The sequence below is a fragment of the Boleophthalmus pectinirostris genome, unplaced genomic scaffold, assembly GCF_026225935.1.
Source record: "Boleophthalmus pectinirostris isolate CB_2022bp ecotype Guang Dong unplaced genomic scaffold, ASM2622593v1 HiC_scaffold_15, whole genome shotgun sequence".
Lineage (NCBI taxonomy): Eukaryota > Metazoa > Chordata > Actinopteri > Gobiiformes > Gobiidae > Boleophthalmus > Boleophthalmus pectinirostris.
In genome coordinates this window covers 32,419,395-32,432,827 of record NW_026571070.1, presented here as the reverse complement: position 1 = coordinate 32,432,827, position 13,433 = coordinate 32,419,395, and the positions used below count along the sequence as shown (strand labels likewise).

At 38.9% G+C, this 13,433-nt stretch overlaps 1 protein-coding gene across 2 annotated transcripts in view; it reads left to right on the top strand.

The window, feature by feature from the left end:
* ift74 (intraflagellar transport 74) overlaps positions 1 to 12,171 on the top strand; it is a 34,692-nt gene extending 22,521 nt beyond the window's left edge. The window contains exons 11-21 of one of the 2 annotated variants that reach the window (XM_055151151.1): positions 375 to 518; positions 2,157 to 2,197; positions 2,274 to 2,353; positions 2,434 to 2,487; positions 3,634 to 3,731; positions 5,470 to 5,596; positions 7,100 to 7,263; positions 8,776 to 8,901; positions 10,167 to 10,227; positions 10,530 to 10,689; positions 10,869 to 12,171. In XM_055151151.1, coding sequence (XP_055007126.1) covers positions 375 to 518; positions 2,157 to 2,197; positions 2,274 to 2,353; positions 2,434 to 2,487; positions 3,634 to 3,731; positions 5,470 to 5,596; positions 7,100 to 7,263; positions 8,776 to 8,901; positions 10,167 to 10,227; positions 10,530 to 10,651 — 1,017 coding nt within the window. In that variant the 3' untranslated portion in view covers positions 10,652 to 10,689; positions 10,869 to 12,171. Of the gene's footprint in view, positions 1 to 374; positions 519 to 2,156; positions 2,198 to 2,273; positions 2,354 to 2,433; positions 2,488 to 3,633; positions 3,732 to 5,469; positions 5,597 to 7,099; positions 7,264 to 8,775; positions 8,902 to 10,166; positions 10,228 to 10,529 lie in introns of both variants that reach the window. The other variant, XM_055151150.1, reaches the window with a different exon arrangement.
* The last annotated feature ends 1,262 nt before the right edge of the window (positions 12,172 to 13,433 follow it).

Sequence of the window (13,433 nt, the reverse complement as noted above, 5' to 3'; positions counted from 1 at the left end):
GAGATGCAAGATTAATTGCAAACTGAAGGGAAATGATCAGCAAATCTCAAAGGCTGCAGTTTTTGAAGTACCATGATTTCCTCCACAAACAACAAAATCTCCTGTCTTATTCTACATAAAAGCTGCTGAGCCTGGAGTTTAAATGTTTAATGTTCAAGAGATTCTTGAATTAGTCTGTCAGTTCTTTTTTTTGGGCAGTTCTCCTTAATGCCATTAAAATATGAACTTTCAACACAGTCCTATTACTGGTGCATAAAGCCAAATCTATTATAGTGCTTTTCTGAAAAATTACAATTGGATATTTGTTTACAAAATCATTGAGCTGCACTGGCAGCACAGCAGTTTTTTGAGATGTGACTGTACTTTGTGTGTAGGAGCTGTCCCAGTCACAGACCAAGCAGGAGGTGGTGCGTCTCCACCAGACCCTGTCCTCTCTGGAGCAGAAGAGAGACGCCATGGAGGCCGAGCAGAAGAACATGGGCTCACCACAGGAGGAGAGGGACAAGCTCTTCAAACAGGTACACAGGTTTACAGCTCACAACTACTACTACAAGGATAAGGAGGAGGAAAGTCAGGAGAGCTTGTAGCACTATATTTAAAGCCATTTTTAAACACATTCTAACAGTTATATGCATGATAAATGCCCTTTTTGCTCGGACAAATCTTATGTTAAAGGCCTTTTATCCATTTGTTTATTGCCCTTGTTTTTGAGTGAAATGTGTCCTGCCCCAGTGCAGATATATAAGCACATATATAAGTATAAGCAGCTCTTTAGGTCTGCTGCGTACACTGTAAAATCTAATAAGTTAACCTTACTTGAAAAAAAACTAGACCGATTGCCTTGATAAATCTGACTGAAGTGGAGTGTGAATCTAAAGCTAAACTTACAAGTAATTCCTCAGTGTAGTGTTCAGTAAATTCCTCTTTCATGTAACGAGGCACAGTAAGTGAAATGAACTTCAGTTTTCATTCATAGAACTCATGTTGTGAAGCTGTGACAATGAATCAGTCAGTGCCTCAAATCTGAAATATGTAATAACCTTTACTATAAGAGTAAGTTCATTGGTAAAACCAACTATTTTAATTTATATTTATTAACAAGCAAAAACTTGTATTCATCTTAAGTTCAAACACATGGTAACATGTGTAACAATAAAATAATAAACCTCAGTCATTCCATGTCAACTCAACCAAACCTTACTGACTTACTGAACGAACAGAGAGAGGATATAAAGACATCCTGGGAGGATCAGGGAATGAGTACGTCACTGTTGGACTTACTCGTCTCATTCAAGTCTAAATGGCAATTAATGTGATTTTTTCACACAAAGTAACTGTTACTTTACCACAATCATTAAGATCCACTAATTCGTAGCTGTGAGTAAAGTAAATGAGCTGAATGCAAGTGAACCCTCGTGTTAGATTTGACAGTGTACGTTCTAATTATGAAGTGTTTTATTAAGTGCATGTTAGAAAGCTTGTTGCTACACGTCATAGTCTGTGTGCATGGGTCAGTGCAGGCAGACCTTTGACTAGTCAAAACCTATGTAGAGCTTGGACTCCGAGGCGCACGTATAGACTTTATCTTGGCTGAAAGAAACCAGAATGACACCTTTGCTGACTTTGAATCCATAACAGACCGGCTACTAGATAAAATGGTTCAGTACATCCAGATTCCAGATCTCTAGTAAATGATTAGGATGCTCTGAATGCATAAAGTAAGAAGAACTTTGGAGCACAGCAAACAAGCAATGTTTTTAAGACAGTACCTTTCAGAGATAGAGCAGGACTTCCTTTTATAAGTAGTTGTATTGTTTTGAAATAGTTTTGTCAGTGAATATACTTCAGTAAAATCTTTCACTTCAAATATAAAATCCATACATGAACTGAAAACATCAGAATAGATTTATTTAAAACAATATTTCTCTTATATAGTTTGCATTTACAGTTGTTTTTATTGCTAAAATACCTCAAAAACATTCTGACTGTGAGTGGAGTTGACCTTTCACAGATCTCATTTGTATCTTGACCTGATTGCATCACCTTTTTGATGCTATACCATCGGAAAAGTTACATAGAGCACCTTTAATAACTGTATCAGACTAGTTGATTTTTCAGTTATTTTGTTTAACTGATGAGGAAATGTTTTATTGAAGGTGAAGGAGGACAACCAGGAAATAGCCAGCATGGAGCGACAGTATGTACTTTTCCATACTTAATGGTTGTTTCTAAATGAAAGAGTGTTTGTGAGTTGTGTTTCCTGATGTGTTCAGACTGGCAGAGATCAGAGAGAGGACGAGACAGATCACAGAGGAGCTCAGGCAGATGGAGCAGGACTCTGAGGACGCACAAGGTATGGAAATAAATTATTAGTATTAGTAGTATTTTTTAACAAAATAAAAATGTAAAATGTAAATGATCTTTTTCTTGAAGGGGAAAGTCGGCAGCGATATAAAGAGCTGAAGAAAAAAGAAGAGGAGCTGGACAGTGAGTACCAGTGATGGTTGTTGTGTGATGTTATAATAGGAGGCAGACGTGTAACTGTTATGGCAGATGGTTCTTTTGGGACTTACTCTTAGTTGAAACCAGGGCCAGAGCCTAAGCAATCAGAATACAACAAGAACTAAATCAAGATCAGGTCAGAAAATGACACAGAGATCCAGTTGTATGCAGTTGTGCTTTCTTTATCCTTCAAATGACTACTGAACGTCTTCATATGAATAAAAGTTAAAACATAATGAAACGGCTTGTAAATAATCTTTTTACATTCAGTTAAAGGCCCAACCAGGATATCAGCTAAACCAATATCATAATTCAATCCATCCATCTACAGAACTGTCACTGGTGTTGGTGGTGACATGTCGTACATCAGCTGTTGTAACTTCCTGTGGGCGTGGTCAGCCTGATGGATCTGGAAGGCCGCTCTGACTGGCCACGCCCCCTGCCACTGGTAGCCTCTGGAGGAGGATGTCCCAGGTGTGTGAGAGGAGGATTCATCATCACGGATAATGCTGTACGTGCCCCTTTTCCTGATTTCAGTGGCTTTCCTGACCCAACATATGAACTTGTTCTCCAAAAAGTTCATATGTTGGATCACCAGGCGACAGCTGTGGTGATTCTGAGCGACCTACCTGGTTCATCAGGCTGACCACCCCCACAGGAAGTAACAACAGCTGATAAACAGCACGTCACCACCAACACCGGTGACAGTTCTGAAGATGGCTCACAGCTATCATGTCAACTAAGTACATACACCTTGTGCTGTATTGTCCTTAAAAAGAGCCCAAAAAGTTAAACCGATATCATGTAAATGAAACCCAATCCAGCCAATTTGTCACCATCAGTACCAATATTCAATACCAGTATCCGTATCAGTGCATCCCATTTATAAAGTGATATTTCTATACTTTAGTAGTTCATTATACAGTTCATTTACATTTTGTGCCAGACTTGTTCTATAACCAAGACATTTACAGATTTACAAGTTTAAGGGTATTTCTGAGGGACTGCCATTATCTGATTCTGAAATAATCCATATCTCCATGTAGTACAGTCTAGAGTAAAAGTCCCTGTGTATTTGTATTTGTGTGCATTTGTTTGTATTTGTTTGTATGTGTGTGTATTTGTCTGCAGGTTTCTTAGATTCTTTTGAGGAGACCAGGCAACGAGAGGAGGACAAACAGATTCAGATCCAAGAAAGCATCAAGTCTCTGTTGGAGCAGTGCAGCCGGGTGGGTACAGAGACTCTATCACATACTATCACATACTATCACATACTATCATATACTATCACATACTATCACATACTATCACATACTATCATATACTATCATATACTATCACATACTATCACATACTATCACATACTATCACATACTATCACATACTATCACATACTACTTACCACTACTACTACTAGGGCTGTTTATCATTAAGGAAGTTGCCGATACGATACATACCTCGATACACAGGCCACGATACGATACATATCTCGATACAGTGCACTTTCGATTCGATATGATATATTTCAAATTGACTCGATACTGTTCAATAAAAAATAAAGACTAAATCATGGCTGTGATACTAAAGTGTTTGTTAAACCACTTCTTGTGCAAAGTTCATATGAAACACAAACATTTTAATCATCAAAACAGTAAAAATATCAAATGTGTTGCATAAATGAGTTTCCTTTCACTCCACAAGCAACAAAACTGTAGCTCTGTAACAAAATAATTGAGTAAAACACACCTAAAAATACTCTTGGTACAGTAGCCCACGATATCGATACTGTATCATCACATTAAACGATACCATATATCGATATTCCAATATTTTTGCACACCCCTAACTACTACTAGAGATTTTGAAAGTCTGTGTTGGAATGTGTTATATATTCACAATACTACAATTTCAAACTCGATTTCAAGGAATACACAGCACACTCAATACCAATTCCGATATCACAATGATAATACAACACGTTCTTAAGAATTTAACAGAATGTAATTTTCAATATTAAATGGTAGTACTTTCATTTCTATCCCATGTCGCCTTAAACACTACAGATCAAAAGTTTTAAAATCCCATAGCTTTTCCAGTTATTTGCTGAAAATGATTCAGTTTATTGTGTTATTGCACTCTGACATGGAAGCATAGAACAAATAAACAATTTGAATTAAAAAAGAAATCATGGAATCAGTTTATAGACCAAAACGTATTTTAAACTTTTGATTGATGAAAGTGTGCATCTTTGGCAGATAGAACAGCTGAACACACTCGTGACTCGTTCTTGTTACAACAGAAATCAAATATTGTTCAGAAAGTTCTTCCCAAGTCTGTTACAGAAGTTTCCATAAATGTGTGGCACTTGTAGGTTGCTTCACTCTTCTGTCCAGTTCATCCAAACCAGCTCCATGGAGTTTAAGTCTGGACACTGTGCTGCTGCTGGACACTCCAGGTTTTCAAGCTTTACCATCTTGTTCTTTTTTCCTGAGGTCGTTTTGGCAGAACTTGGACTTGTGCTTTGTTCTTTTAATTTTTTTTTTTTAACCTTTGTCTGTTCAGTGTTTTCCTTTGTACCATTTCAAGCTCTTCAATGGACTTGCACTACTTGAATTCCAATAAATAACTGGAAAAATGAGGGTGTTTTAAAACTTTTGACTGGTCGTGTATGGGCCAGATAGGTTCTATAGTGGTCCATGTGTGTATAGTAGTCTAGTCTATGTGCTCTTATACTTGTTTTGATACAGCTCAACATCATTGTGAAGCAATTTAGGAAAGAGACATTTCTGTCCTCTCAATGTGACTTTACCAGCTTAAATCAGGATCTAGTTTCGATGCTATTTTCAGTGTTCATTAGTATCAGATTTTTTATACTTTTGACAACCTTATATACACAAACAATGTTTCAAAAATACCTTCAAAAAGATGTCACTCAGAATACCAGAGTAATGGTGTGTTGTGTTGCAGTGCCAGTTGCGTCTGCACCACGTGGACACTATCACAGCCAACGAGCTCCGGAACATGCAGGAAGTCCTGGTATCCAAGGAGACCGAGGTCAACCAATCAGAGAGCACCGCCAAGAACCTCACCACCGGTCAGTCAAACGCCGTCAGTGTCATTCTTTATGAAACGTACAGGTCTCTCCTTACAGCTGGTCTCTAGGATAAATTTAAGGGTGCGCAATCTAACTTTTCCACCTACTGTTTGCCCTTATGGTGATGTTATTGATTTGCTTGGAATGTTCCGCAGTGTAACATTAAACTTAGGTCGATATTGTGGAGGCATTCCAGACAAAGCAATGACATCGCCATACAGAGCAGCAGGTGACAGAAGAGTGATGTAGAATGACTGTAATTACTTCATAACTTCTTACGTATTTCTATGTATATTATCATTTGCTGGCCTGTTACCAGAATACTAACTGCACCCTTTAAATTCCAAACCTTAGTTCACGCTTCACTCACGCTTCACAGTAAGAAGGTTCTTTGTCTGGGTGGGTTTCCTCAGTTTCTCCCATCAGCCCAAATCATGTTTGGCTCATTTCTTGAAACAGAAATGACATTCTTGGCCAAACAGTTCTGTACAACCTTACAGCTCACTAGCAAAAGCTCATACAGTATCTCTCCCAAAACTGTTCACACAGACTTCAAACCTCCCTTTGGTATTGTGTAAGCACTGCGAGTCAGAATGTCTACATGTTTTGTCACTATGGCAGAGGTCTAGCAAACAGAATACAATTATGGATAAAAGTTAACAAAAAGGATTTCACAGTAAGAGCAGTCTCCAAAGTTTGACATCACACACTCTGCCCTCACACTGTCAACGAAACTCTAAACATTTTTATTCACACACATAAAGTAACGTTCACATCTCTGCGGATATTTTCCCTGTGATGTAGCAAGGCAAGAAATGGCATAAATGTGTCAACCATCCCCTCCACTGATCCCCTGTGATGTCCTCGCACGCAGCGTCCAGTGGAGCAGGAACCTCTGAGCCCGATGTTCATACACTCTCCACCTCTAAGCGGAAAAAAAGAAAAAGAAAGAAATTCATATATCATGTTCATGCTATTATGTTCTTGACTCATTTTAACACTGGAACAGACTATTGTGCAGATGATGACTCAGACAATGAAATGATGCTGACATGTTCTGGAGAGAACAACTATTAGACTGAGAATCAACTCATCAGTTTAGATTAGCAAGATCTAAAATGTGGAAAATGTGCTAAACGTGGACTCATTGTGTTAACTGTAGGGACTTGTACAGAACCATTTGCAAAGATGCACTGAGACACACAAGACACACAAGGTGTAAGGTGGTTTGGGCATGTGTCCACATTATTTTAAGAATTTCATTGCTGTTTCAAGAAATGAGCCAAACCAATGGTGAAAAACTGTAAGGTAGTCCTGACTAAGACTAGCTCAAGATCTAGAGTCCCTCTGGTTCCTCTGCTCCTGACAGCTTTAACCCAGAGACACTGGTTGTAGCATGGGTCAAATGCAGAGGATGAATGATCTTCACGAATGATCAATAAAATATATCTTAACGTCAATGTGCGCTCCTAATGCCTGGGCTTCTGATGTTTATGTGTTTAGAGTCCAGGCGTCTGCAGCAGGACCTGGAGAAGGTGCAGCAGCTGGAGGGGAAGATCAGCTCGGAGCTGGAGGTGCAGAGACAGCAGCTGGTCACCATGGAGACGGAGCTGAAGACATACAGGGACATAGACAGTCTGAAGAGGAGCGCCGAGGACAAGAAGAAAGTACGCTGACATGCACGACTTAAACTGACTGTTCTCATTTAGGTCGGTCCAAGCTCTGACTAGTGCACGCTGCTGTTGTGCTCTTTGGCAAGACACTTCAATGACTGCGAGTGATTGGTGATGATTAGTCTAACTCAAGGCAGGTATAGCAACAATAGGTACCAGCAAGTGTGGAGAGGTGAAGTAGTATGAGTGGTAATTAATTAAAGGCACTCTACCTGATTTTGTCTTAAAAAAATTGAAATACAGAACTAGTTTAGTTTAAAGAGTTTGCAGTTTGCAGTGGTCCAAAGTTAACGCTCACTTCTGCATTCTGAACATCCTAATTGTTCACCAAGATGAGTTTATAACCACTGTTCAAAACTTTCAGAGCGTAGTTTAGCCTTCATGGCCTATTAGTGTACATATATTATATTACAACACTACCTTTTTTTTCTTTATATTTACTACTTTCAACATTTTAGATGCATACAGAAGACATCAAATATAAATATAATATGAAGCAAGATATGGAATCATGTAGTAAAGGAAAGTTTTTTAAAATCCACTAAATATTTTTTGACAAAGCTAAGCATCCTACTTCATATAGGCGAGTTTCAGCTGACGTCATTGTTATTAAAAGCCCGCGTTGCATGCTGGGAAATATTTTGGTCGGAGGCAAGAAACAGGATAGCGGTCAAACACAGTGTGTAACCTCGTGTATTTATCCCCGATAATGGTAAATTCCTGCTGCATTATCGGATGCACAAATAGAAGCACGGAAGAAGGAAAATGTCTTTTTTGTAATTTCAGTGAAAAGAACCACTAACGGTGAATTAAATGACTTTCAAACATTCACAGAGCAAACGTAGAAGATCCTAACAAACCGTGGACTCCAACAAGTTCAACAACACATCGAGACTCTTGGAGGTTTTCATCTTTTCTGCTGTGAATGGCCCAGGAGTTTCCACCAAGTCATTGTGGATATCGCCAAAGTGAATATTTGTCCAGGTAGTTGGAGATTCTGACCAGAAATTTGGTTTGGTCCAGACTCCGTCGGGGTTGAAAAGGGTGATTTGGCTCCATCGATGCTTATGACCAATTTCTGGTCAAATGGTCTTGGGTCCTCTGCCGTTAGAGTGGATAAATAACCGGGATCAATACCCTTTACGTGCTTTCTCGCTCTGTCCATCATGTTGAATTAGTGTTTCTTGCCGCCGACCAAAATAATTCCCAGCATGCAACGCACGCTTTTGTCAACAATGAAACTCACTTATATCTGACGTCTTCTGTAGGTATATAAAATGTAGCAAGTGGTAAACATAAAGAAAAAAAAAAAAACAGGGTGTGTCCAAAGTTGTGAGTGGTAGTATAGATATATAATAAAATACATCATATTTTGTCCTGACTTTGCATTTGGAAATAAAAAAAAGTTTGATTAAAACCTGGCTTAGCATATAAATCAACACTAACCCTTCCCCAGTAGATGGCGCCCTCACCCTCCATGTATGTGTACCTGTGGTGTTGTTGCAGAAGCTGGAGGAGCAGCGTGTGTGTCTGAGCCAGAGGCAGGAGTCCTTCAGACAGCTGCTGGACCACATCACACACACGTATGAAGCTCTGAAGACCAAACTGGAGGAGAACGAGACGCACGCTCAGGTCTGGAGACAGAACGCACGACTGTTGAAGTTACACCGCACGACTGTTGAAGTTACACCGCACGACTGTTGAAGTTACACCGCACGACTGTTGAAGTTACACCAACATGGACGAGATCTCATACTTACTGAATGCATTTGCTTTTTAGACACTCACTTGGTTTCTATGAAGATACAAAGGTTTAATACCACACTGTGAAATATTCCAGACAAAGTAATAACATCTCCATGGAGAAAAGCGTCTGACAGACCCTCCTCCAGAAACGTTACACAATGCACCTGTTGGGACATAAGTTCTGATTTATAATTTGAAGTTAATGTAATTTGACAGACAAAGCAATAAATATGGCACAAAATCTGGTATTTATAAGGACAGACATAAACATGAGACAAACCACATGTGAAGGAGCTGCAAGAAACACAAATGTTCAAATTATTTCAGACTGTCACATAAAGCCTTTGTCACTTTAGACTCACTCACGGTGGGAAGAGGAACAACAAGTCCAACACGAGTACTGTTATTTCTATAAAAATATTACCCTATTTTCCGGGCTATTGCGCTGTTAAGCCTCCAACCCCTTCAAAAAACAACTGCGCGCCCCACAATCCAGAGCGCCCTATACATGAATCCACTCAGGTGTCCCAGCACGACTTCAGTAAACTACAAAGCCGCACCACCCACAGAACACACAAACACACACGGAGCAGACAGCGACCGCACAGAGAAACACACCCACAGACACACTCATCACTCCACGCCGACGAGGAACGGAACGGAGGAACGAACCGAAAAATGTGCCACTTCTAGACACAACTGAACAACTGAGTCACTGTGAACACGCCGACAATCCGTTGGTCCCAGACACACCCTCCCTACACGCCACAACTGAACAAAGCCCAGAGTCACCGTGAAACACCAAACAAACAAAACCACTCACCCATCACACTGTTGGGTTTCCTTTAAAGTCCGGTGTGGTTTATTTGTGAAAAAAGTTCGAAAATAGACCATTTAATGACAGTGCGTTTTATAATCCAGAGCAACTAATAGTGTGGAAAATACGGTACTCAAATAAGAACACAAGTATGCCTCTAGAAAAGTACTATTTCTTTAGATAATAGTTACACAACTGAATGTATTTGAGTTCTACCCACCTCTCAACATGATATATGGATCATGGGTTCTGTATCTGATTCTATTCTCCATTACATTTAAAGAGTTAGTTTTCATTTTTTCTGACAACTTACATTATTCCCTGTGTCTTTCAGCTGACCAACCTGGAGAAGAAATGGCAGCACATAGAGCAGAACAACTTTGTCATGAAAGAGTGTATCCTTCCTGAATGTTCTTTATGGTGTATTTTCTAAGTACTGTCCACCATTTTGAAAGTACTGATACTTTGCAGCTGTTTTCCCCGGGGGTGTGAGGCTAATGTAGGCACTGCTCCGTCTGAAGCTCGTCTAGTTCGACTTTAATCTCATCTTCGTTTTAAAACAGTCTGACCAGAAAGAACTGCCTTAATATTTAATGCTAATGTGTGCCATAAACATACCCCCAGCATGATGTCACTGCAAAGTATCAGTTAGTCGTCCTCTGTCCGTCAGTGTGCTCCTTAACCCTTCGTGCTCCAGTCATCGCGTCCAAGTCCCAGGAGAGTGACTACGCCCCGGTGGCCCAGCGCGTCAGCCAGCAGGTGGCAGAGTACAACAAGATGCTCATCGACTCACTGCAAAACAACAGAAGTCTCATATGAACTGTCCACTAATGCTTTTGGTACAACAGATTTAGTTTGTAAGTAGTAGTTAGTAAAATATTAAAGTGCATGAGACAGGTGAGACTACCCATTTCTCTAAAACAGGGTGTCAAACATCCGGCCCTCCAAGACCTTTAATCTGGCTGATTTTCTACTAAAATATTTGAATTATATTTTCTATTAAAATCTTGTTAATTTTGTGTGGTGTTTATCACAGCAGCGTCTCCAGTGTCTCTGTACGTGGCCCCTCCCACCAGAGCAGCACAAATGAAGACTTGTCTCTTTCCAAACGCTCTTAAAGGACGATCGTTTTGACTGTTGACCGTGACACCCTCATCAGAAAAATGTCCAACATGAGAAAAGTGGAGCCGAGTGCAGGATTTTCCCAGAATAATGGACTTATTCCTGTTTACATCTAAGTTCATATTAAAACATTGTGTTGAAATGGCAATTTTCTTAAAGTTTCAGGTTGTTCATAATATTATAATAAAAAAGAAAGAATTCATCAATTAAAAAAGATTTCTGTAATATATTTGTGTTTCTCTGCACAAATATTTCAACTTATTGTTATTTTTGGAGTTTATATGCCATGAGTTTTCTGATCCGGCCCCTTTGGGATCAAAGTCGGTTGGATCCGGCCCCTGAACCAAAATGAGTTTGACCCCCCTGCTCTAAAACATACTTAACAGTCCGATATTACACTGAATGGACTCCTGTGAGCTTTAAGCCATGTTCTAGTGAAGTGTCCCCGTCAAAAACAACCCCATAGTTGTGTTTTGTTTGATTTATACACATTTGAGTAACGCTTTATTTATTATCAGTGCATCTACAACTCCAAAACTCAAAATGCTCTGTTCCACCTTGTGATGTCATAGTGGTAGTTTTTCAATTAACAGCTCCTTTAACCTTTAGTTCAGCAAAGTCTGGAAATTCCAAGGATGAAATAATCCTAATATGTCTAGTGAAGTTGTATGGAGTTTAAAAACTTGCACAACATGACATCACAAGGTGGAACAGAATGTTTTCTGTCAAACATGTGAAAGAAACAAAACACAACTTCCGGTCTGTTTGTGATGAGGAAACAACATTATAACATGGATCAGAAACTAGTGTAATATGAGCCCTTTAAATCACTGGATTCTGAGTAATGTTAAAGGGTGAAGTTCTTATTTGGACTTGTGGTTGGACACGAGCAGCAGATATGACACAGGTAGAGGTGTGTTGTCTAGCAACCATAATGTAACGACGGACAATTATTACTATTTTGTCAAAACAATGTTTAAACTGTCAGAAAAATAGTGTTCCATGTGCATAAATTGTCTCTGCATTTTGGATGAAATTGACAGTTGATGACACAGCCAGAGGGATTTTGTTTTAGAACTCTGCTACTTCTTGCATTTTACAAATATTTTCTACACTATCTCACAAACTCAATAATAAGAAAAATATATGTATTTGTCAAATGCACTTTAAGCCTGTGTGATTGTACTTTGTATCAATAATAAAGCTTTAATAGTTCATATTTGGGTCCGGTCAAGTGGTAACGGAGGGAAACAGGGGCAGATTTTTGACATTCAAATAGTTCTCATTCAGAAACTAGAGGGACTATTGAAATAAGTAAAGTATCAGAATGTAGGAAAGAGTTACACTCCAACAGGGTCAAGTTAAACCTGTGATATTCTTTCAAGTTGTTGACAAAAAATTAAAAACTCATGTCGGTAACGGAGGGAATGAAATATGCAGCACTTTTTGGTCAATAAATCCAAACAGTGATAACTCTTGGTTCTCACTTCCATATCCTTAACAAACTGGTTTGAATATTTGCTTCATATAGTTTTCTACCATATGGTACAAGATTAGGTTGAAAAACCTCTTACTTTTGGACTCATGAGATTTTTTTATTAGAAAGAAAGATCAAAATGAAAGGCATTTTAAATACATTAAAAAAAAAAAAAAAATCATGTACCTTGATCAACAGTTCAAAGATGAATAACACAAGATATGATGAAATACATCCATTTATTTACATGATTTTCAGGTCTTTGAAATTTGGGAAATAATTTTTGTTCCATGTTTCATACATGGTCTGTTTAAAACATATGGAACTTTAGAACCAAAAATGGTACAGAAAAAAGGTCAACAGTTTCATAAACTAGAGTACATATGTATCTGTTCAATACATTTTTATATCAGATGCATTAACATGAATTTTTGGCCTTGTTTACTTCTGCTTGACTGGGCCCATTATTGGATTTCATTGTGTGTATTCTCTTTCTCTTTTGTATTTTTGACATGGGGTCAGATTCCAATTTCATCTTTAACATTTATACTTATTCTTTAGTTCAGATGTGTCCTTTATCTACATTAAGGCCCTGGCGACACGTGATTGTATTATTTTTTAAAACTCTTCCCATGCGATTTCTCTTGTCCAGCAGATGGCGCCATTGTACCATATAAAATCCAGCATGCGTGAACTCTTCTGTTCATACTCAGTCTCACCTCCTCTGATTCAGGTGATGAAAACCCACTAACTCTGTGTGTGTGTGTGAATGTGTGTGTGTATCTGCGTGTGTATGCATATGTGTATATGTGCGTGTGTATGGGGTGTGTGTGTGCGTGCATGTGTGTATAGTGTGGGGTCTGTGTGTGTGTAGGTGTGCGCGTCTCTGTGTGTATGTGTTTATAGTGTGTGTGTGTGTGTGTGTGTGTTTGCGTATGTATATATGTATTGTGTGTGTGTGTGTGTGTGTGTGTGTGTGTCTGTGTGTGTGTGTGTGTATGT